Below are 24781 nucleotides of genomic sequence, written 5' to 3' on the forward strand. Positions count from 1 at the left end.
CCATTCTCATTCTCTCATTCTCTTCTGCACAATAGAGTAGTTCAGGTGGAGTGACTGCTTTCCTGACACAGACAAGATAACAGGGTGAATTCATACAGTTTGGTTATCAGGACAGGAACAGTTTGAACTGAACACCATTATAATAATAATAATAATGCAGGACCTGTTCAGAAGTCTTTAATTGGCATGCAATTATCCTCAACACACACACACACACCGGAACACACACGCATGCATTGTCTTTGTAGGATCGCCGATGCGATTAGTCTCTGCGATTAACCCATCCCGTCATCCTTCCCCCCAAGGGCAGCCGGGAGCAGACAGGTGTCGGCGAGGGCCGCGCCCGGGGACCAATCCAAGTGCGGCACGGTGGTGTAGTGGTTAACACTGTCGCCTCACAGCAAGAAGGTCCAGGGTTCGAATCCCGCTTGGGGACCAGGTTTCCATGATGCCAGTTACCCAGGTGGGGTATCTCCCAGGCCTTTCTGTGTGGAGTTTGCATGTTCTCCCCGTGCTCGCAAGGGTTTCCCCCCCCGATAAGACAAACCCAATGGAAAAACATGCACAACAACAAGATCGCTAACGCTGTGGCGTCCTTGACGAAGACGGACAGGAGCACTTGGATTGGTCCCCTGGCGCGGCTCACGTGGCGCCTGTCTGCTCCCGGCTGCCCTTGGGGGGGAAGGACGACGGGATGGGTTAATCGCAGATACGCATTGTATGCATGGTTCGCATGTGTGCCAAATGGTGACCTCGGAGCAGGTCCTAAATTATTATTATTATTATTATGCTCCTGCCCGTCTTCGTCAAGGACGCCACAGCGTTAGCGATCTGTTGTGCATGTTTTTCCATTGGGTTTATCTTATCGGGGGGGAAACCCTTGCGAGCACGGGGAGAACATGCAAACTCCACACAGAAAGGCCTGGGAGATACCCCACCTGGGTACCTGGCATCATGGAAACCTGGTCCCCAAGCGGGAATCGAACCCTGGTCCTTCTTGCTGTGATTCCTTTGTCTCTGTGGAATGTTGTAGAGTTTGGGAACACTGAGCGTTTCCAAAAAACACTTTTCAACATTCTTTGACTTTTCCAGTGCCTCAGGCTCTAACACTATTCAGCCTCCACTACTAGCCGATAAGCTGTCAGCAATGGGGGTGGAGGACGACTTGGTGGCCTGGATCTTCAATTACCTCACTGGCAGACCACAGTGTCTCAAACTGCAGGAGTGCCATTCGGATGTGCTGATCTGCAACACCGGTGCCCCCCAGGGAACTGTATTGGCACCCTTTTTGAGTTTTTGTTCACCCTGTACACCTCAGACTTCCGCTTCAGCTCCGGGAACTGCCATCTCCAAACAACAAACTGGACTGGACGGACAACACGAGGCCCTCTACAGGAAGCAAACTGCTGCAGATGTTCTACCAGTCTGGTGGCTAGTGCCCTCTTTTTCGCTGTGGTAACACCAACACAGACAAAATAAATAAACTGGTCAAGAAAGCAAACTCTGTGGTGGGAGCAGACCTGGACAGTCTGGTGGTGGTAGCAGAGGGGAGGACGAGGAGGAAGCTGTACGCTATCCTTGAGAACCCCTGCCACCCCCTCCATGATGAGCTGACCGCGATGCGGTCCACGTTTAGCCACAGACTTATCCCCCCCCCCCCCCCCCCGACATACCACAAAGCGCTTCGGGCAGTCCCGTTGTGGTGGCAATCAGGCTCCACAACCAAGCAGGGCCAGGACGGGCTAACTGCCATGGACTGGAGGAGCTGGGTTGTGGACTGTAACTAATTAATTGATTAACATCATGATTGGACTTGTTTCTTTTTCTTTTCTTCCATTCACAACTTTTAGCTTTATTTTAGCCCTATTTTAGCTCTTCTTTTTAGCCCTACGTATTTGTCCATTTTAGTTTTCTTTAACACATACTAAATAAGTGTATTATGTATTAACTGTTTTTATTAACTGTTTTTAAATGGCTGTTGATGCTGTGATGGACATCTGAATCTCCCCTCTGGGATAAATAAAGGTTTTCAATTCAATTCAATTTGTTTCACCATAACTTAACATTTCACATGGTGCTTCTTAACAAAAATGGCTGTTAATTTACAGAAACATTTTAAAACATTTGTATGTGTGTGTGTATAAAATATAATTATCATTTTTATTTCATGTATTAATATTATTTTTTACAATTCTTTGAATAGAAACAAAACCTTGAAAAACATTACCACCTATTTATTATTATTAATAATCTGTGCTCATTTTACCCCCTTTCTCTCTCCCACTCATATCTGCCTCTCTCTATCTCACTCTCTCTTTCTCGCTCTCTCTGTCTCTCTACCTCTCTCTCTGTCTATCTACCTCTCTTTCTCTCCCTACCTCTATTTATTTCTCTTTCTCTCTCTCTCTCTCTCTCTCTCTCTCTCTCTCTCTCTCTCTCTCTCTCTCTCTCCCCCTCTCTCTCAGGATCAGACAGGCCAAGGTTCAGATCCTCCCAGAGTGTCTCCTCCCAGACCCCCTGTCTGCGGTGCAGCTCACTGCTCTCTCCAGGCTCCACAAGCACCCGTCCACCAGGCCGTCCTCCAAGAGCAGCCAGGCTCAGTGCTGGTGGGACGCCTACCGCCAGGTCAGTACACACACGCACGCATATATACAGATATAGATAAAGGTATATACAGTGTGTACAGTGTGAGTATTTTTACAGGTGTCAGCTGTCCTGACTGTGATGGTTTCAGCTGTCCTGACTGTGGTGGTTTCAGCTGTCCTGACTGTGGTGGTTTCAGCTGTCCTGACTGTGATGGTGTCAGCTGTCCTGACTGTGGTGGTTTCAGCTGTCCTGACTGTGATGGTGTCAGCTGTCCTGACTGTGGTGGTTTCAGCTGTCCTGACTGAGATGGTTTCAGCTGTCCTGACTGTGATGGTGTCAGCTGTCCTGACTGTGATGGTTTCAGATGTCCTGACTGATGGTTTCAGCTGTCCTGACTGTGGTGGTTTCAGCTGTCCTGACTGTGGTGGTTTCAGCTGTCCTGACTGTGGTGGTTGCAGCTGTCCTGACTGTGATGGTTTCAGCTGTCCTGACTGTGGTGGTTTCAGCTGTCCTGACTGTGGTGGTTGCAGCTGTCCTGACTGGTGGTGTCAGCTGTCCTGACTGTGATGGTTTCAGCTGTCCTGACTGTGGTGGTTGCAGCTGTCCTGACTGGTGGTTTCAGCTGTCCTGACTGTGGTGGTTTCAGCTGTCCTGGCTGCGTGAATATTAAAGGCAACCAACTTGTGTTCAGCCTTGCGTTCAGCGTTTCTCTGATTGGCCACGTGACCGCGCGGCAGAGAGTTGCGCCGCCTGCGGCAGCGGCCGTCTTCCGTTGGCGTCGCAATGACTTGTTTTGTTTACATCAGGGTGAACGCTGTTGTATTCGCAAATATGAGAGCCAGCAATACTTGGCCGTCGCAATGACTTGTTTTGTTTACATCAGGGTGAACGCTGTTGTATTCGCAAATATGAGAGCCAGCAATACGTCATAAACGAACTACCAGCCTCCACACTGATGTACAGTAACTGACGTTAAAAACGCGAAATAACATATAACGTTACAATGTACAGTTTCTAGTTACAGTAGTGACGCGTGAATCGAGATAGTCCTAACAGAGTGTTTATTATTAAGAGTCAGATAGTCCTAACAGTGTTTATTAGTAAGAGTCAGATAGTCCTAACAGTGTTTATTATTAAGAGTCAGATAGTCAACAGTGTTTATTATTAAGAGTCCTAACAGTGTTTATTAGTAATTAACGTCATAAACAAACTACCACCCTCCACACTGATGTACAGTGACTGACGTTAAAAACGCGAAATAACATATACTGTAACTGAGGGGTACAATTCCCTGACTGTATTGTTAGATATGATACTTACTACCACTACCTCTTGTACTTTAGACTCTGGCCACCCAGTACTAGGTATAAATAATTATGATAAACACTCCCACCTGATGAAACGGATCCAACACAAATGTACCAAGTCGAAAGTCTGCGTTTATTAATAATACATAGCAAAGGGTATGTACAACGATCACTTAATTACATTTATGATTTGAAATAGTATGCACTTTTATGGCAAATGAGTATTCGTAGGTAGATCAATATCGAATGTCCAATCTCTGATTGCGCAGGAAGCAAATATACAACCTGGAATATTTAGGGAACAATAGCAATGATACTTGAATGATTATATAGCTGGATACACTAGGGGAAGGTTTCGACTGCTTGTAGGACAGCTGGAGGGGGGGGGGTAGAGTCTGGCTGTATCCCGTCTGGCCGAGGGTATCCTGGGAGAGCCCACAGTCGTGCGACCCGGTGCCCAGCGATCCTCGATCCACAGATGAAAGCAGTTGGACTCTCTGTGGCCGGCGTCCTCCGGTCCACGATGGAGAGACGTGAGGCGACCTCGTCGTGTAGAGCGTCTTCTCACCTGTCGTCCTCTCCGGGGGGGGTATTTCCAACACACCGCAGTGTTGGCCTTTATCCATAGAATAATCAAAGTACTCAAAGCATAATCCAAGCCGGGGAAGGCTAGCCGTCGTCGGTAGAATAATCCAATATACAGGTCCACTCGCTCTTTGGCCTGGAGCTCCTCGGGTGCAGCTTCACGTGGGGTCAACCACCCTGGATAAGCGTCCAGCTGATGCCCGAAACGATGGGGGTGCTGATTACTATAGAACTCTTACCGCACGAGGCACTACATATGAATAGACTATTATTAGCTTAATAGAATACGTCCAACTCGACGATATAGTGCCAAATATGACTATTCAAATATTAATATACACGATTTCTCAATGCCGATACTGGGCCGAATTGGCCTTACTGCCCACACGTGGTTCGCGGGGAGGCTTTTGCGTCTGTCACTCTGTTGGAGGGTAAGGAACTGGACTAAAAGAAAGCTCTACTTTAATAGCGCAGTATATATACGCACTATGAACAAATAGTACCATTAGTGGTGCGGTAGACATATTCCTACGCGGAACTAGGACTTGTCCATACATGTTGAGCGGTACGATTGAACCTGGTCTGAGGGGTATGGCGACCTGGCACCAAGGTCTCGTCCAATGGTAGAATGGAGACTATTATGGGATGTTCAGTAGACTAGAAGGGATATTCAATGCATATTGTACAAGGAATATACAAGGGATATCAGGGGATATACAAATACAATTAAATATATATATATAAATAAATATATATATTCGGTTTAATCTGATCCTTCAGAACAGCCGCCCCCTAATTGGTCCCAACCCAATTAGTTAAGCAGAGACAGATTAACCGCACTGTCCACCACTCAAGGGTTCGCTGTAAGGGTCAGTCAACTCACAAAGTCATAGGGTCATGGTCATCATCGATTGTGTCTGGGAGTCGGGGCAGTTCTATGAGCCTCGCCACAGGACGGGTGTAAATGCGCCCCTGGACGAGTACTTCAGCTGCTCGGACCTTGCCATCGGCACCGGTGATCACTTTGCTTACGCGGCCAGCCGGCCACATAGCTCTGGGTAGTGACTGGTCAATAATCATGACAACTGTTCCTTCCGTCAAATTGTCTCTCTCTTTTACCCACTTCTGGCGGGTCTGTAGAGACGGTAGGTAGTGCAGTAGGAAACTGCTCCAAAACTTGTCGGCTAATACTTGGCTGTACCTCCACATTCGTCGGCCGTTCGCTTCTTCAGGCCGGTACATTGTCTGGGGTAACGCTGGATCTAGCCGCCCCATCAGGAGGGTGTTGGGGGTGACTGGGTCGACATCTGCTACATCACTGGAGACGTAACCGAGGGGCTTTGAGTTCAATACTCCCTCAATCTCCGTGAGGACTGTCATTAGGACTTCTTCCGCCACAGTCTGGGCCCCAAGTACTGCGTACAGGGCTGTCTTTATAGAACGTACTTCTCGTTCCCAAGTTCCACCGAAGTGGGGTGCGTTTGGGGGGTTGAATTGGAAGTCAATCTGGGCTGGAGCGAGGTGGGTCTTAAGTTCTGGGCCCATAGCTTGGAAGCTCTCCCTCAGCTCTCTTTCTCCGCCTTTGAAGTTTGTCCCGTGATCGGACAATAATGTAGACGGTTTTCCTTTCCGTGATGTGAATCTTCGGAAGGCCATAAGGAATGAGTCTGCGCTCATGGTCGGAAGGAGCTCGATATGTATCGCTCTGGTGGTCATGCATTTGAATACAATACCCCACCGCTTCTCGGTGCCTCTTCCTTTCTTTATGTGCAGCGGGCCAAAACAGTCCATGCCTGTTGAGTGGAATGGCTTGTCGCCGAGTCGGAGGCGACATGGAGGTAGGTCAGCCATCCGTGGTATGCTGGGCTGCGCGCGCCACTTTCGGCAGTCTAGACAGGTTCGCTGGAAGCGTTGCACCGCCTCTCTTCCTTGAAGTATCCAGTAACGACGTCTGATTTCCGCGAAGACTCTCTCTGCTCCTGCGTGGTGTACATCCTCGTCGTATTTCTTTATAATCAGCTCTGTGACCTTGTGTCGGCTGTTCAATACGATCGGGTACTTAATGTCATCCGGTAAATTGGGGGCTCTCCGCAGGCGACCACCCACTCTGATGAGGGTATGTGTGTCACTCTCGGGGGCCAGATGAATCAATCTGCTGTCTGATGGGACGGGCTTTCCTCCCTGTAGACAGTCTAGTTCATCGGGGAACGAGTCTCTCTGGGCTCGTTGCAGTAGAAGCAGTTCTGCTTCCTCGTAGTCAGCTGCTGACATATCAGCGGGGGACTTAATCTCTGGGTGGTGCCGCAGGAATGTCCGTTGCTGCGCACTCTATGGCAATGCAATCGTCTATGTTGGGGTCTGCGGAGACAACAGTGCTCAATCCACAGAACACTGGCTTCTTATTCTCAGCCTCCTCGTCACTTGCTTCCCTCGGGGTGGGCGTGGGCCAATCTCCTTCCGGGAGCTTGAGGAATGCTGGTCCGTCACTGTAGATGTTATGACGGGTTAAGTCATCTAGGGACATTCCCCGGGTGATGACGTCAGCTGGGTTGTGTTTTGTATCAACATAGCGCCAGTTTGCTTCTCCGGTTAACTCTCCGGTTAACTCTTGAATCTCAGTGACTCTGACTCCCACGAAGACTTTGTATTTGCATGAATCCGATTTGATCCAGGCGAGTACTGTCGTGGAATCTGACCACAGGATTGTTCTATGCACCGGAATGGTGAGCTCACGTTGGATGAGCGTGGCTAGATGCGCTCCTGCGAGGGCTGCGCAGAGCTCTAGACGTGGGATAGACTGTTGCTTGCGTGGGGCTATTCTCGAGCGGGCGAGGATGAATGCTGTGTAGATCTCTCCCCCCTCTTCTTGGGCCCGCAAGTAGGCTACTGATCCGTAGGCGACCTCGGAGGCGTCACTGAAGACGTGTAAATCCATTTTACATGTCTCTGGCCTCACCGTGGGTGGGAAGTAGCTTCGGCGTATATTAACTCCTGGGAGTGAGTGGAGTTCCATCTCCCACTCTCTCCAGGTGGATGCAAGGTGTGCGGGAATGGGGTCGTCCCAGCCCTGGTCCTTGTCCCACAATGCTCGTACAATCATCTTTGCCCTGGTGGTGTACGGTAGTATACATCCTAACGGGTCATATTGTCGGGCGAGTGTTCTGTACACACTCCGTCTGGTGGTCGGTATTGCCGTCGACCTTCCCTGCTCCGTGGTCAGGGGTTTGTGTCTATAGTGGAGCGAATCTGTTTTGAAGCGCCACACTAGTCCTAGTGTCATCTCTTGGGCTTCTCCTGGGATTGTGGCCATCCAGGTCTCGCTGCTCGCTGCCTTGTCCTCGGAGGAGAGGCTGCGCAGTACGTGCGGGTCGCTGCTGGCCCACTGCCTGAGATCAAAGCCGCCTTTGATCAGAGAGGCGCGGAGTTTATGTAGGAGAGCCTCGGCTTCTTCCTGGGTCGAAACGCTTTGTAGACAGTTATCTACGTAGAAGCTGTTCTTCACACTGTGTCGGACCTCTTCGTCCGCTGCTGGGTCCTCTGCGACATGTCTCTGTAGTGCAAATGTAGCACAGCATGGGCTGCATGTAGTTCCGAAAGGGAGGACTTCCCATTGGTAGATGGCTGGGTGCTCATCTCCTGGCCTCTCTCTCCATAGGAACCGCAACAGGGGCTTGTCCTCCTCTACTAATCTCACCTGCAGGAACATCCCTTTGATATCCCCGCTGATAGCCACCTTGTCCTGGCGGAAGCGGAGTAGTACGCCTAGTAGGGAGGGGCCGAGTGTAGGACCGGGCAATAGCTCTTTATTCAGATTTTGGGATCCGATCTGGTAGCTGCAGTTAAACACGATGCGGTCTTTGCCGTTGTGATGAACCTTGTGGTGGGGCACGTACCACGATTCAGTCGTCTGGTCGGCCTCTTTAATGTCAATCTTTGTGACGTGTCCCGCTGTGATGAGCTTCTCAATCTCAGCGCGGTATACACTTTCTTGGGCGGGGTCCTTGGCTAAGCGCCGCTCTGTGTTTAGTAGGTACCGCTCTGTGGCGTCTTTCTTTGCGTGAAAGGTAGGCATCCCTTCCCGCCGCAGGAGTGGCGTGGCGTATCTCAACACGCCGCTGACTGGGACTCTCTTTGTTCCCGTCTCGAGGAGGTTAATGGCGTAGATGTCGTCTTTAGAGCGAATGTCTTTCTTTTCGTTCTTAAAGGGCATTTGTTCTAAGGTCCATAGCCTCTCTACATGCTGCAGGAGTGCGGTGTCTCCCTCTGTGACTCGGGAGTGGAGACAGCTAGTGGCTGTGGTTCGGTTGAGAGATTTGGCGAGTGGGCCTTGGAGAGTCCATCCTAGGCGGGTCTCGACTGCTGCAGGACAGCCTCTGGGTCCGGTATGAACCCGGTCTATCGGGACAATGAGGTCTGCATGGTCGGAGCCTATCAACAGTGTCGGGGTAGCACCGTCTATGAGTGGGATCGGTAGCTTGCGTAGATGTACATATTTCTCCATCAGCTTGGCTACGGGGTATGTGTACCGCGAGAGTCCTATTTCTTGGCTGGTGAAAGCGTCTGTAATCCTGTACCGTCGCTCGGGCTGGCCGCTTGCTGCGATAGAGAATGAGACATTCTCGCCCTTTATCGTTTTCAAATCTCTTCTTATTGTCCGAATTGTCATTTGGTTTTCGCTCCCCCGCAGCCCTAGCTGGGCCGCAGCGGACGCGAGCAGAAGGGTCTTCTCTGACCCGTCATCAAGGACGGCGTAAGTGTCCATGACTTTATTCTGGTAGCTCAATGTCACACGGACTACCTTTAAGAGCACTCTGGCTCCGCTGCTGCTGGCGGGGTCGATGTACATGACGCTTGCTTTGCTGCTTGATGGTGCGGGTGGAGGCCGCCGTCTGTTACTGTCGTGGAGTATGTCCAGATGGGCTCCATCGCACCGACTGCACTTTTTCTTTAAGCGGCATTCGGCTGCCATGTGTGATCGCGCACAGCGAAAACAGCGTCTGTAGGACTTTATCCATTGACTCGCTTCCTCCGCATTCATCTTGGGGAATGAGTCACATTGTGACAGCCAGTGTTCTTTCTCACAGTAGGGGCACACTATCTTCCACTTCTCCTTTCTTGAGGGGGTACTGTGGCTCCTACTGCTTGGCACTGACTCCGATTGGTGCATGACAGTCACCGATCTTCTTCCATCATTTAGTCTCCTGGTTCCTTCTCTGGAGCCAGGGGTGCTCCGTCCGAATGTATCTAGCCGTAAGCTGCTGACTTCTCTCGCCAGGAAGTCGGCTAGATCGAGGAGGTTCGGTTCGGGGCCATTAGGGTCTCGGTGGTCTCTCTGCCGCCTAAAGCGCTCCTGTCGGGCGGGCGGTAGCTTCTCCAAGATCCTCTCTACATTTGAGTTGGCGTATAGTTCATGCCTACCCTTTTCCCTCTGCGCTCCCAGCATCCCTACTAGGGACTGCACTCTGATGGACAGGTCGTCCAGTGCTCGATTGTCTATTGCTGGGGGTAGGCGGTCGATGTGCCTGATCTCCTGGATCACGTAATCCCATATACGTCCATATCTCTGGTCCAACGCTACCAGCGCTGCGGTGTATGGGGTCGTGGAAGTGGCGTAGGCGAGCGCTATGTTGTGCGCGCGGGGTACCTTTAAATGCTTCAGTAGTATCGCGTATTATGGCGTTCATCTATGACATTCACCAACATTGTCTCCAGACACATGCGGAGCTCCGTATACTGGGCCCGGTTCTCCTGGGTGAAGTCTGGTACCATAGGTGTGCCAATGTATGACGCGGATTGTTGATACATCGGCGAGCGTTGGGGGAGAGGCCTCCTAGGCGAGTCTCCTCCTGCTCCTTGGCGTGGGCTGGTACCGGCTGTGTACCATGGCCCGCTGGTCCAGGTGCTGTTCCTCGGTGCGGGTCGTGCGTCGTGCTCACCCGTGAATAGCGTCGGGGGTCTGTAGCGCAGCTCCGCGGGGGTATAGCCTGGGCTGTACTGGACCTCCTGGTCCGGTAGAGTACTGTGCTGTCGTCGGGCGTGGTTCTCCTCCTCTTCCTCTTCGTCTTCCGTTAGGTCATCCAGGGCTTGTAGTCTCTGATTTAGCCTCTCCGCAGTGTATGCTGCTCCTTCCCGGTGGCTGGGTCTCGCTTGGACCGGTTGGGGAAGGGGGTCTGCGGGGGGTATAAACCTCGTCTGTTGGTCAAGTTCAGGGTCGCTTACTCGGCTAGGGGATGCCGCCCTGGAGTGATGTCTAGACGAGTTCCTGGAGCCTCTGGTGGAGGGAGGGGGTGTTGTCCTTCTGATCAGCTGTTCTATTAGTTGCGCTTGTGCTCTGTCGCGCTCGGCTTCGGGCTTGGTGAGATCCGATTCTCTCTGGGCACCGGTGGCGGCGCGCTGGGCGTCGGCCCGGTCTCTTGCCATATTCTCTTCCATCTGAATGCGTCTTATTTCCAGGCGTATGTGCTCTTCTTCGCTCCGTTGCTGTATCTGCAATCGATCGCGTTCACCCTGGAGTCTATCGCGTTCAGTAGAGGCTTTCAGGCTGACGAGGAATGCCTGCTGTAGTGTCCTCTCTGCCTCGCTGGGAGAAGACGGTTGTATAGGGGAGCCGTCCCTTGGGGTACTCCGTAAGGAGTCTTGGAGCTCTATCTCCACGGTGCTCTCCTCATCTTCTTCCGTGCCGAGTTCTCTCTCGGTAGTGTTGTCTTCCTCCCGGGACTCGTCGGGGACTACTTCTTCGGTATTGGCGGGGTGTAAAGTCATGTCTGGTTCCCCCTGGTCCCCACCGTGAGCTGGGTCAGTTACGTTAGAACCCATAGGGGCCTCTATGGTCGGGGTAGCCTGGTCGTTAGGGTTAGACATAATTTTACTTTCTAGTTTTACCGCGTTTACTGTTGGTAGAAGACTAGGTTGTTGACTGACAGCGTAAGCCTCTAGGTACTGAGGGAGCTGTCGTTTGCGCCGCGGGCGTTGTTGGTTAGGAGGATCGTTTCGTGGAGTGTTCATCATAGGCCATTTTAATATTAATAACACTATATTAATATTACACTGATTACCATCCGGTTCGAAGGACCAATTGTAACTGAGGGGTACAATTCCCTGACTGTATTGTTAGATATGATACTTACTACCACTACCTCTTGTACTTTAGACTCTGGCCACCCAGTACTAGGTATAAATAATTATGATAAACACTCCCACCTGATGAAACGGATCCAACACAAATGTACCAAGTCGAAAGTCTGCGTTTATTAATAATACATAGCAAAGGGTATGTACAACGATCACTTAATTACATTTATGATTTGAAATAGTATGCACTTTTATGGCAAATGAGTATTCGTAGGTAGATCAATATCGAATGTCCAATCTCTGATTGCGCAGGAAGCAAATATACAACCTGGAATATTTAGGGAACAATAGCAATGATACTTGAATGATTATATAGCTGGATACACTAGGGGAAGGTTCCGACTGCTTGTAGGACAGCTGGAGGGGGGGGGGGTAGAGTCTGGCTGTATCCCGTCTGGCCGAGGGTATCCTGGGAGAGCCCACAGTCGTGCGACCCGGTGCCCAGCGATCCTCGATCCACAGATGAAAGCAGTTGGACTCTCTGTGGCCGGCGTCCTCCGGTCCACGATGGAGAGACGTGAGGCGACCTCGTCGTGTAGAGCGTCTTCTCACCTGTCGTCCTCTCCGGGGGGGGTATTTCCAACACACCGCAGTGTTGGCCTTTATCCATAGAATAATCAAAGTACTCAAAGCATAATCCAAGCCGGGGAAGGCTAGCCGTCGTCGGTAGAATAATCCAATATACAGGTCCACTCGCTCTTTGGCCTGGAGCTCCTCGGGTGCAGCTTCACGTGGGGTCAACCACCCTGGATAAGCGTCCAGCTGATGCCCGAAACGATGGGGGTGCTGATTACTATAGAACTCTTACCGCACGAGGCACTACATATGAATAGACTATTATTAGCTTAATAGAATACGTCCAACTCGACGATATAGTGCCAAATATGACTATTCAAATATTAATATACACGATTTCTCAATGCCGATACTGGGCCGAATTGGCCTTACTGCCCACACGTGGTTCGCGGGGAGGCTTTTGCGTCTGTCACTCTGTTGGAGGGTAAGGAACTGGACTAAAAGAAAGCTCTACTTTAATAGCGCAGTATATATACGCACTATGAACAAATAGTACCATTAGTGGTGCGGTAGACATATTCCTACGCGGAACTAGGACTTGTCCATACATGTTGAGCGGTACGATTGAACCTGGTCTGAGGGGTATGGCGACCTGGCACCAAGGTCTCGTCCAATGGTAGAATGGAGACTATTATGGGATGTTCAGTAGACTAGAAGGGATATTCAATGCATATTGTACAAGGAATATACAAGGGATATCAGGGGATATACAAATACAATTAAATATATATATATAAATAAATATATATATTCGGTTTAATCTGATCCTTCAGAACATATACGTTACAATGTACAGTTTCTAGTTACAGTAGTGACACGTGAATCGAGATAGTCCTAACATAACATTGTTTATTATTAAGAGTCAAATAGTCCTAACAGTGTTTATTAGTAAGAGTCAGATAGTCCTAACAGTGTTTATTATTAAGAGTCAGATAGTCCTAACGGTGTTTATTATTAAGAGTCCTAACAGTGTTTATTATTAATTAACGTCATAAACAAACTACCAGATTTATTTTGCACCAGGGAACTTGAAGGTTCCTGCCGCGTTCGCGGCAAAAGGGGGCGGGCTAGCGGCGTGGGGTCGTGGCCAATCAGAGAAAAGCTGAACACAAGTTTGTTGCCTTTAATATTCACGTGTCCTGGCTGTGGTGGTTTCAGCTGTCCTGACTGTGGTGGTTGCAGCTGTCCTGACTGGTGGTTTCAGCTGTCCTGACTGTGATGGTTTCAGCTGTCCTGACTGTGGTGGTTTCAGCTGTCCTGACTGTGGTGGTTTCAGCTGTCCTGACTGTGATGGTTTCAGCTGTCCTGACTGTGGTGGTTTCAGCTGTCCTGACTGTGGTGGTTTCAGCTGTCCTGACTGTGGTGTTCTCGGCTGTCCTGACTGTGGTGGTTTCAGCTGTGACTCCTGACTGTGATGGTTTCTGTCCTGACTGTGGTGGTTTCAGCTGTCTGTCCTGACTGTGATGGTTTCAGCTGTCCTGACTGTGGTGGTCTCAGCTATCCTGACTGTGGTGGTCTCAGCTATCCTGACTGTGATGGTTTCAGTTGTCCTGACTGTGATGGTTTCTGTCCTGTCTGTGGTGGGAAGTTGGTTCCACCATGGTGACTGCGGTGGGAAGTTGGTTCCAGCATGGTGGCTGTGGTGGGAAGTTGGTTCCAGCATATGGTGACTGTGGTGGGAAGTTGGTTCCAGCATGGTGGAGTGCGGACAGAGAACAGCCTGCTTCTCTTTGATGGCCCCCAGGAGCCTGAATGTCTGCACCTCTCATACACGTGTTTCTGTTTTCTTCTTCCACCAGAGGAAGTTCCAGTGCGCCAGTCTGACCCCGTGGCCGCCCTGGGTCTACGCACTCTACGACTCTGTGAGTTCAAGTTCACATTCATGTTCAAGTTTTGTTTTTATTTGTCACATATGGTACATTTTAGTGAAATGCTTGGTTCTGTATGACCCTTCTGAGATTGTGCTTCATACAGTAAAAAGTTAAAGAATAAAGACCAAACACTATACAAAATATACAATATACAAAGCTAAAATGTACAAAATGCAAAAAACTAAATGCAAAAATGAGATTAGGGAATCAAACTCGAGGTGCTTGTAATAGAAAATAAAATCACAAGTAATAAAAAATGAAGATAATATTACAATTAGTGGTGGGACTCGTTAAAAAAAATGTAATAAAAGTTATTTGAGACTTTTTAATTAATCGAAATTAATCACATTTTAAAACCTCTTAACCTGCAATGGCCATTTTGGCCATTTTAGTTTTCGTTTTTGAGGACTGCATACTTTTTTTGCAAACCAAAACAACATACGTCATACTTATAGCACATGCATGAGCCTGGTCTCTTTTGAAAGATGACAAATTCACTTTTAGTGCTAACATAATAGAGTAACATAGGTCTGAACTTGAGTTGTAGAAAAACTTGTTACTCAAGTCTTTCTGTAGTAGTTAGTAGTCCAGAGGTAGTATTTCCCGAGAAGGTGGTATGGCTTACAAATCCATACGGACCCATAGCCTGAAGCCTTATGTAGTACATATCCAAATTTCATAAAGATCCATTCGGAAATGAGTGATTAGGAGTGATTTTGGTAAACTGTGTACAAAAGAAAAACTGAGTTTTCTCATAGACTTCAATTCATCCTCATCCTCTTCAAATCTCCTCACACTGCTGCATCGCCCTGGATTAGTGGCTATGTCCTCAGCCAATCAGAACGCTTGTTACGTTAAAAAATCCCCATCTGCCTAACTCACTCGCATTTTAACGTTACATACACAGATGGCGATCGCATGACTTAGGCAATTATCGTATGAGGCTAACGAAATGGTGTGTGTATAACATGTATGTACGAGAAAGAAATGCCTAAGTCACAATATATTTTGTTTAAAAGTCACCTTATTTTGTTACGCAATGGTTGTTGTGTTTTTGTATTTTTGCAAACTTGTTGATACACCTTGTGGAACTTATTTTCAAAATATAAATTAAAAGATTTTACACATTTGCTGGAAAATAATTATTTTCTTTTCCAAAAATCTTGAAAAATTACTTAGGCAATTATTGTATGAGGCTAACTATGATACTATACACACAAGAAAAAAAAAAAAAAAACAACGTTACAATACTATACCGGCGTATACTATAATATACCAAAAAACCAACACAGCTGTCCCCTGAAACACGTCACCAACAGAGTGTAAATGTCTTCCCGCCTCCCGCCGTCTCGTCCCCCAGGAGTGTCTCATGAACCGGGTGAAGAAGCGGCTCCACGAGTGGGATGAGAACCTGAAGGACGACTCCCTGCCCACCAACGTCATAGGTCAGCTGGGGGTGACGGACGGGCTCGGGGCACCACACATTTTAAATGCTTTATTTATGTCCACATAAAGTACATTAACTCATTCAGAGCCACGCCCCTTTGACCATATTAGGGCTATCGTGCCAAATAAGGAAGTCAATGGGAGGACGGGGAAATTTGCGAATGCTTAAACTATATCTTAAATTATGGCTATGGGTCTAAAACACCCCTCGCTTATCAATGACCTGCTTGCAGTCAACATGTACGAAAAGGATTGTTTTTTCATTGGTACATTTCCGTTTTATACTGTTTTGAATACGAGTATAGTTTTGGAGATGTCTAGTAATTCCAGAGAAATTCCGCGATAATCGCCCTTTACTGGAATACACAAAACACGTTGTCATTTTTCGGCTGATTTATGAATCGTTTTCATATCCAATCGTATCCATGCCGTGGTCAGCGCTAACGTTACGCACGCGCACACACACACACACACACACACACACACACACACACACACACACACACACACACACACACACACACACACACACACACACACACACACACACACTGTGATGGCAGAGAAAAAAACATCTGATTAACCCGAGACTGGTAAAATAGAGTCCTTACCTCACATCAGATGTTCTGCAAAAAGATTAATCCAATTCCTGATCGCCATTCCAAATATTGATCGCGTTTATTGATCCAACGTTATAGCACCAAAACACATAATCGACGCTGCTCTGAGGGTCCTCAGTCAATCTGGTAACACGATACTGCATGCCCGAGACGGGAAACCCCGGGACCGGAATTTTTTTCTGATGCACAGTCCCACCCAATCCAATCCAATGATGTGCAATACCATCCGGGAGACGATAGGCGGCTGTATTTGCCCTTTTCGAGCTCAGACCCATTCCCAATGATAACGTCAGGCTGGATGGATGAAAAATGTATGGATATTGCTAATAAAAGAAATAACGATTAAAACCAGAGTTTTCTCGGGTCTTGGCACTCAACGCAACCCGACTAATCTCGTGATTGGCACTGAATGGGTTATGGACTAGGGCTGTACCGAATGTTTTTGAATAATGAATATAACGTACGGTTATGTATATAACGATAGTTATATGAGTGTAGTGACGCTCTGCATCTATTGCAATACTCTTCATATCCAGTATTGATACTGAATAAATTCTCACATGCACCTTTACATACCATCATCTGTCTGGCCACACCCCCACCCGCTCCCTACATAAGCAGGGGTGTGGCCATACCATCAGCTCCTTCCCAAGTCTTTCACCACAAGGCAAGATCAAGGGGTCCTCAGTGAGTCCGACGCAGAGCGTCACTACACTCATATAACTATGGTTATATACATAACCGTACGTTATACATCGTGTAGCTCCGCTCTGCATCTATTGCAACACAGGTACTGAGCAGAGCGGAGCTCGACAAATGTACCCGCTGAGGCCCCCCACAACCATCAGAACCGGGGAGGACCCGAACCCCCCTAGTGGAGGACGGGAGGGTGTCGGATCCGACTGCGCGAAGAGGAGACTTCAGCAACTCAACGCACAGGGTGAGCAGACCGTGGGGCGTACCCACGACTACACAAAACGCACAACCCTCTTGCCACTAGGGAACGAACGGAAGGAACAAAACCCCCGTTACCACCCCTAACATCACAGGGTCAAGAGCAAAAACCCAACCCCGTGGCAAGGCCGTAGCAGCGGAGCGTGAAGGAGGACCCAGACCCAGAAGGGACTGGACCCCCCCGGAAAAAGGGGGCCTGGAGAGGCCAATGACGCCACAGCATCCAGACCTCACCAGGCGGTCACTAGTGACACCACCCCCCACATCGCCAGCGTATTTGGACAGGGCCCATCCAAGAGCAGGCCCTTCCCCCCTACAGCACGCCGCCTAGCTCACTGATCCTGGTATACCCAGGCAGTCACCCATCCAAGTACAACCCAGGCCTGAACCTATACAGCTTCCGAAATCGAACGAGATCGGGCGTGTTCAGGTTGGTATGGCTGTAAGCTCGAAGCACTCAAGAGGCTACACCCACAGCGGGAGCAGGCAGCGCACCGGGGAGACGACCCCCAAAGAGGTCGATCCCTCAATCCAGGCAACAGGCCACTCGACCTGAGCCTGGAGCACTGCGGACTAGACAGGTGCCAAAGGGGTCTGCTGAAACAGCACCCCGGCGGAAGGGGCGTATGCTGGCATTGTTGTGCACCATGTCACAGCCTCCACAAAAAACCCTTGACTCTCTAGAGGGGCAGAGGCAGAGAAGGCTGACATGATTGGCAGACGTCATGAAAGTGCGGGGGCACACTCACCGGCCTACCCCGAGAGTTGACTCCGCTACCAACACACCAGGGAACCAACCACCCCCTTGGTTCTAACATGAGGCAGTTGTTCCTATAACCCCTCAAGAAAAAACTCAAACACAACTGCGGGTATACACTGGCTATACCGCAGTACAAGTGTTTCAGTTTTCAAAAAGGGGTTAACCCAGGCCTACGGGTAGACGAAAACAATTTCGGACTGGGCACGGCGGACCGGGACGTACACAGGGATGCCAGAGGAGTTCTATAAGAATCACCTCAACAGCCCCCTCCCAGGCATGCTTAAGCAGGAGAAGAGAGGGGCGAAAAGAATGGAGAAGGACCAGGCTCCCTTAGCGCAGCGCAAGGTACAACACAACATGGACCAAGCAACAGTGAGGGGTAATACGTAGTAACACAACCACGAGTCCCTCAGGGTACCAGAACAGCAGATCTGCATCCCCGGCGGACAACGGGTTAACTGACCTGGACCGGCGCGACCAGAATCAGACCTGTGCCCTAATCACACCGCCATCCCCAACCCTAGGAGGGGGGTAGGTACGCGTGTCGATCCAAAACATTATAGAGGGCGCCACCCAGACCGCCACCCAGACGGTCCCTTTCGTACCGCGCTCGGTGGCCCACCCCAAGGGCGTGAGACCCCTCTACCTATGCTTTGATCTATTCCGTTAACATCCCCCAGATATGAATGAGAATTCGTCGAGACAAACCTAGTAAACTGGCGCTCGGAAGAGACAAACTCCATCCCAGTTGCCCCATAAAAACGCTGTTTCAATGATGAGCAACCAAGGCTCGCAAGCCCATGCGTGGTTCCTATCAGAAGCACCCGGGGCCAGCACTATGTACACGTCGAGACCCAAAACATATCAATGGATAGTCTAACAAGACACCAGATACCGTTCCTCCAAGCCGCCTGGGAGAACGACAAGAAGCCGCTTTTTTCACAGAAAGAAATACGGACATGGGTCCCATACGACGCGGCTGAGGGAAAACAGCACCCCGTCAACCATGCTCCATAAAAGAGGGGACGGGGAGCAACGTACCCTATGACGGGGGGAAACCCATGACTCAACAGACCATTACCGGAGAGGAGTCAGGGAACTCCCTAAACAATACCCCGTCAACCTGCTCCATAAAGGAGGGGACGGGGAACCCCCAGAGAGACTTCCCACGTGAGCAATAGATTGAAAAGACATATTGCAACATTGAGCTATGTAACAATTGGACTAGGACTCTCCGAGGAGGAGGCTCTGAAACTCTGAGGAGGCTCCCTCACTGAGAGGGAGCCTCTGAACTCACAGAGGAGGCTCTGAACTCCCTGAGGAGGAGACTCTGAAAACTCCCTGAGGAGGAGGCTCTGACCCAATACACACACTACCAGTAGGGAGTAGGGCTGGGCGATATGACGATATTATATAAATATCGGGTACAGTTCATTAACAATACACTTTTTAAACGTATCGTGGATATCGTGATGTTTTGCCCAAGAGGCTTGTGTTGCGTCAATCTGGTCCACACATTGACACTTTGAACAGCGCCGCCCCACACACACACTACTGCATCAAATGTTACTACTTATGATAACAAAGGCATTCGTTTTGTGGCATTGACGTTATATAGTTACACTTTCAATAACATCAGCGTATTTACATAGCAACGACCGAGGTCGACCTAGATATAGCAAGCATTAGCCGTTCATATCTCAGCCCGTGCTGACTCCGTTGTGCCCATTCTGCGGTCTGTTAATAACGTTTTCAATCAGACAGATGTATGGAAAGGCTTTTATTATAACATCCGTTGCAGTAAAATCATTATGCCTCCAGTCGTTTAGTCATTCTGCAGAGCTAAAAGCTAAACGTTGGCCGCGGCGAGCTACCGCTGCCATTGTTGTTTTCATTGAGCTCTCCAATGGCGGAAGTAAAAAATGAATACGCGCTTGCCGATTGGTGCTAATGGTGCGTTCACGTCAGGTGGGAAGAAGCGGAAGAACCAGCTTCCGACTGGGAAAAGCCATTCACGTCAGCCTCCTAGTGGTAATTGAGAGATGTCATCTGGTTCATCCGCTTCTTCCCACCTGACGTGAACGCACCATAAGAACAGCAGGGCGGGTGCAAGCGATGTGACGTAATTGGCAGACGCGACTGTCAATCAAAATGATTCTGTTTGCCGACTGACTGAATGAATATAAACGTTATTAACAGATTGCAGCATAGGTACAATACAGTACAGCTCAATACAACAGTCAACAGTGGACTGGAGGATGCAGACCAGAGAAAGACTTTCGTCTTGTTTACATCAGGGTCCCCCATTTTCAATTCATCATATTTCATATCTAAATCATATAATATCTCATTGCTAAATATATGCAATATATAATCTAATAATCCAATAATCTAAATCTAATATATAATATAAAAATGCTAAATGCATGGGTATTTTATTTTGTCTTTAATGTTAGCTTGCAAACTCAAATACTTGGTAAGCCTCATAATGAATTGTTTGGGGGAAAAAAGAAAAACATCGTGATGCGTATCGTGTATCGCCGAAAGGTCAGAAAATATCGTGATATCATATTTAGGCCATATCGCCCAGCCCTAGTAGGGAGCAGAGCAGAAGAACAAAACGTCTCTACTGCGTTGCATCACCCACCAAGCTCAATACACATACAACAGAGCAGAACTTCTTTTTAAGTTCTACTCACCTTGACAATCTGAGGAGGAGGCTCTGAAACTCTGAGGAGGCTCCCTCACTGGGAGGGAGGGTCTGAACTCACAGGAGGCTCTGAAACTCCCTGTAACAGAGGTCCACAACATGGAGCCTGAATAACCCTCGGAAGTCTTACCAATAGAAACGCGCCCAGTGACGTACTCTATGGCGGGGGAATTTCCGTGGTCCACCGCCCAATATGGCGTGGGACCAGGAAACTCCCCCCCCCCTACCCTGTGACGCGCTGATCCAGCAACGTGACAGGAAGCCCGAAGGACAGGGGGTTTTAACCCCTGACCAATCAGAAAAAGGGGAGGAAGGTTTTACCAGTTCACCCCCTCATAACCCCTCACCCCTGATACGATGTAATGACAAAGCAGAGCCATGACACCAGTCATAGCATGCTACATGAAGCGTAAACAGCTTTACATAGACTCATGTGCGAACCTGCCATCTGAATTTTCCAAAGGAAGAAAAAACACAGACCAAGAGAGGGCCCCTTTAAGAGCCCCGGTACCAGAGCTTACACATGTGACTTCTGTAGGCCAACACCTAACCCAGTTGTGGATCTTAACGACACACACAACCCTCCATCACAACAAAAAAGGCAAAAGTACACTCACTACCGTAAGAGGAACGCCGTTTTTTCATAACGAGAGAAGACGCAAGTCCTCGATTAAGTACTGGCCACAGGCCTTGCTAAGTCCACATGATAGCGACCAAACAATCTTTTCCCTAGGACATTTCTTTTCCCCCAAGCAGGAGCACAACCCCAGCAGAAGCTGAGGGATTACACTGTATCCCCACAAACATAGTGAAACAATATATTGTAAACAAAAACATGTTTGAGAGGAGGGGGAGGCCCCAGGGAAACCGGGGGGATCACCCCTCACCACCTTACCCCTGATACGACTAGGTTGAACAGGTATTGCCCTGTTAATATGTGAACACGCCACCTGTTTATTGTCATCACAGGCTGAGAGAAGGACTCTCTGGCGGGTGGGTCCTGGGCGTTGTGGACAGCGATCCCTACAGTTCGGTCAGGGCGCCTGCTCAGCAAGGGTAGGATCTGGAGAGAGGTAGTGCGGCCTCCCACACGTTACACTCTCCCAGTGAGAATCTGCGCGGCCAGGCTGGCTGCCGGCAGGCTGCACATGCGTCGGAGGAAAGCATGTGACAGTCTCCGGCCTCTCGGATCAACAGTAGGGGAAAGTGCGCAACAACCAGGAAGGGTGGGATGGGAGAAAAATCGGAAAAAGAAGGAGGGGAAAAAAAGAAAAAAAAAAGAAAACACAGTTTTCAGAACGGTGATTAACAGATATACAGCGGTATCGGCACAATTCCCTCATGGGCTGCAGCTGATTTGGGCGTGGAGCTTCCGATAACGAAACACCAAACCCACTTTTCCTCGTGTTGGGTAACTTCCATCTCTTTGAAAGATGGGGCCATTCACGTGACAGAGAGAAATCCGCTCGTCCAAAGATCCGGGGGTTTTAACCACAGATCTTGGTCACGGCCCACTAGTTTGACTACCGTGGGCGTCAAACCAGGACCCTCTCTGCCGTCTAAGAGGCAGAAAAAGGGTACCAGTCTGGGGCCGGCTTTCGTAAATCGTGCAGCTAATCCCCTCATAGCAACACAACTGGTGCTTGCGTATCAAAATCATCACTCACCCAGAGAGGTAGCTAGCTTCTCACAACAGCCGTCGCCCCTCCTGCACAGTCCAGCTGTAGAACCAGAGGTAATACCTGTCCAGCTGCAGCTTGAAGGACTACAGGTGGGGATTAGACCAGCGACGCGAGCCCCTAATACGAAAATGCCGGTGGAGGTCAGAATGATCATCATCTTCCAGACACCCCAGTGGCAAAGACATTATCGCTGTATTTCCTCGAAAATAGTGAGAGAGAAAACAAAGATATAATGTGAACGTAGCTCTCTCCTATTTTCTTCTTCAAAAATCCATCAATCTTCAAAGTGTGGTACTTGCAGGCACTCGACGTGGTGAAAACTGAAGAAGGAGCTGATGGTATGGCTTATGTAGGGAGCGGATGGGGGTGTGGCCAGACAGATGATGGTATGTAAAGGTGCATGTGAGAATTTATTCAGTATCAATACTGGATATGAAGAGTATTGCAATATAACTCATCAGTTTCGTCAACATAAATAATCCAATAAGGCCACAGTTGGTACGAAAGTGATGGTGACGTCTTATAGTATAATACTATAATATTAGTGTAGCCTAATCTTTATCTGCAACTGTGAAGAAAAACCCCATTGGTTTAAACAGAATGAATAGACATATATATATTATATTTGATTAAAAATAAAAAATTCAAATGTTGATTTAGAATTTGAATGTCAACATTATGATCGAAGCTTCGAAGCATTCGGTACAGCCCTATTAAGGACATAAACAATTAACAGTGCAATTAGCTCATTGGGAGTCATTCAATTATGTTTGTGACTGTGTGCAGCACCCATCGTTACACGTACAATATTGACACAGATGATGTTTCAAATGTGCGTTAGCGGATACAATAGCATCTCCGTAAAACAATCTAGTCTTACTTACTTACTTAGGCCTTTTAATTCCCAAAGGAACATAGGCCATTGACGAAGCTCCTCCATCCTCTCCGGTCTTGTGCCCAGGACAGCCCTTCTGTCTTCATCTCTACTCTCTACTATATCTACTCTAGGGGTACAAAAAGCAACGCTGTCTCCAAATAGAGTGGCTACCAATAATAGCAGATATAGAGCAATACCTTGCTATCTGTTTAGCCTTTCTCTTGGAGATGTGGGCCATCTGAAGGCCCCTAACCACCAGCTTGTGAACATGACCCAGGCTGCCAAAAATGAAAACTAAAAGTTGACACTTGTAGCCTAGTTGTGAGATGTTCAGCTTGAGCTGCTGATATTTCAGCAACTTGGTTAAAAAGGCTTCCTCCAGGCTGTGGTCGAAGGTACAGCCAACCTCTAGAATAAACACCTCTCTAGACATACACATACCTCTCTAGACAGTAGACGCACACACACACACACACACACACACACATTTGAATACTTTATTTGGTTCCACAAATTATATTACATAAACAGGGAATCAAATGTATCGGGGCCAAGCAGCACTGAACACTTAAGGGTACACATAGCACCTCCTTCTCCACGTGGCTAAGCTGCCAATAATAGCAGAGACAGCAATATTTGGCTTTGTTTGGCTTTTCTTTTAGACATTGCACCAATTCTCAGACCTGTCATGGTGCATTTGTATACATGGCCAAGACTTCCGAACACAAGTACACTGTATCTACACCTGTACCCAAGGTCGGCCATCACATTGAGCAGTGGTTGGTATTTGATATACTTGTCCCGGAAAGCCTGGTCCATGTACAGATCAAAGGCACAGCCTACTTCTATGACCAGCACCTCCCTGTGGCTGGTGTCAACAAAAACAACATCCGGTGTATTTGGTATTAGGGATGCACCGAATGGGAAATTCTTGGCCGAAACCGATACCGAAAATAGAAAACAGTTGGCCGAAAGCCGAAAGGCCGAAAATGATTAATAGAATAGATTTTTTTTACCAATGTTGTGGAACATTATGATTATGGAAAAATATATGATTATGGCAAAACTTAACTTAAATAATAAATAATCACTATTATGGGTCCATAAAACATTTATTCAGCACTTCTGAATGCATACAGTACATTAATTCCATCTTTTCTCTGGCTGCCGCAGCGGACATCTGCGCACCTTTCTAGTCCCCAGCTGAATGTGCTCGCTTGACTCGGCACAGTAGACGCGCGACAGACAGACAGCGTCAATGTGAGAAACACAATCCCCCCCCCCCCCTCTCGCTCTGAATAATATGCATATTAGATCACTCAGTGATTAACCGCAACGGGCATATAGTAAATAAAGATATAAAAGCATGTTAAAGACGCATTTATTGGACACGTTGCGCGCAGAGTTTACATGGAAACACCGCGACTCCCGACAGCGCGACATCATCACAACAACACGTGAATAATATGCATATTAGATCACTCCTACCGCGACGGGCATATAGTAAATAAGGATATAAAAGCATGTTAAAGACGCATTTATTGGACGCGTTGCGCGCAGAGTTTACATAGAAACAGCGCGACTCCCGACAGTGCGACATCATCACAACAACACGCGAGGTTGTTAGGTTGTTTCTGTTTCGGTGATATATTTTCGGTGAAAAAACTCTTTCGGCC

The 24781-nt window shown here is 48.4% G+C and overlaps 1 protein-coding gene across 3 annotated transcripts in view; it reads left to right on the forward strand.

The window, feature by feature from the left end:
* crbn (cereblon) overlaps positions 1-24781 on the forward strand; it is a 96768-nt gene that overhangs the window by 13437 nt on the left and 58550 nt on the right. For all 3 annotated transcript variants that reach the window (XM_084316679.1, XM_084316680.1, XM_084316681.1), the window contains exons 5-7: positions 2466-2625; positions 13985-14047; positions 15417-15501. In XM_084316679.1, coding sequence (XP_084172805.1) covers positions 2466-2625; positions 13985-14047; positions 15417-15501 — 308 coding nt within the window. The remainder of the gene's footprint in view (positions 1-2465; positions 2626-13984; positions 14048-15416; positions 15502-24781) is intronic.

The sequence above is a fragment of the Notolepis coatsorum genome (genome assembly GCF_963971535.1).
Source record: "Notolepis coatsorum genome assembly, chromosome: 6".
In the NCBI taxonomy this organism is placed as follows: domain Eukaryota; kingdom Metazoa; phylum Chordata; class Actinopteri; order Aulopiformes; family Paralepididae; genus Notolepis; species Notolepis coatsorum.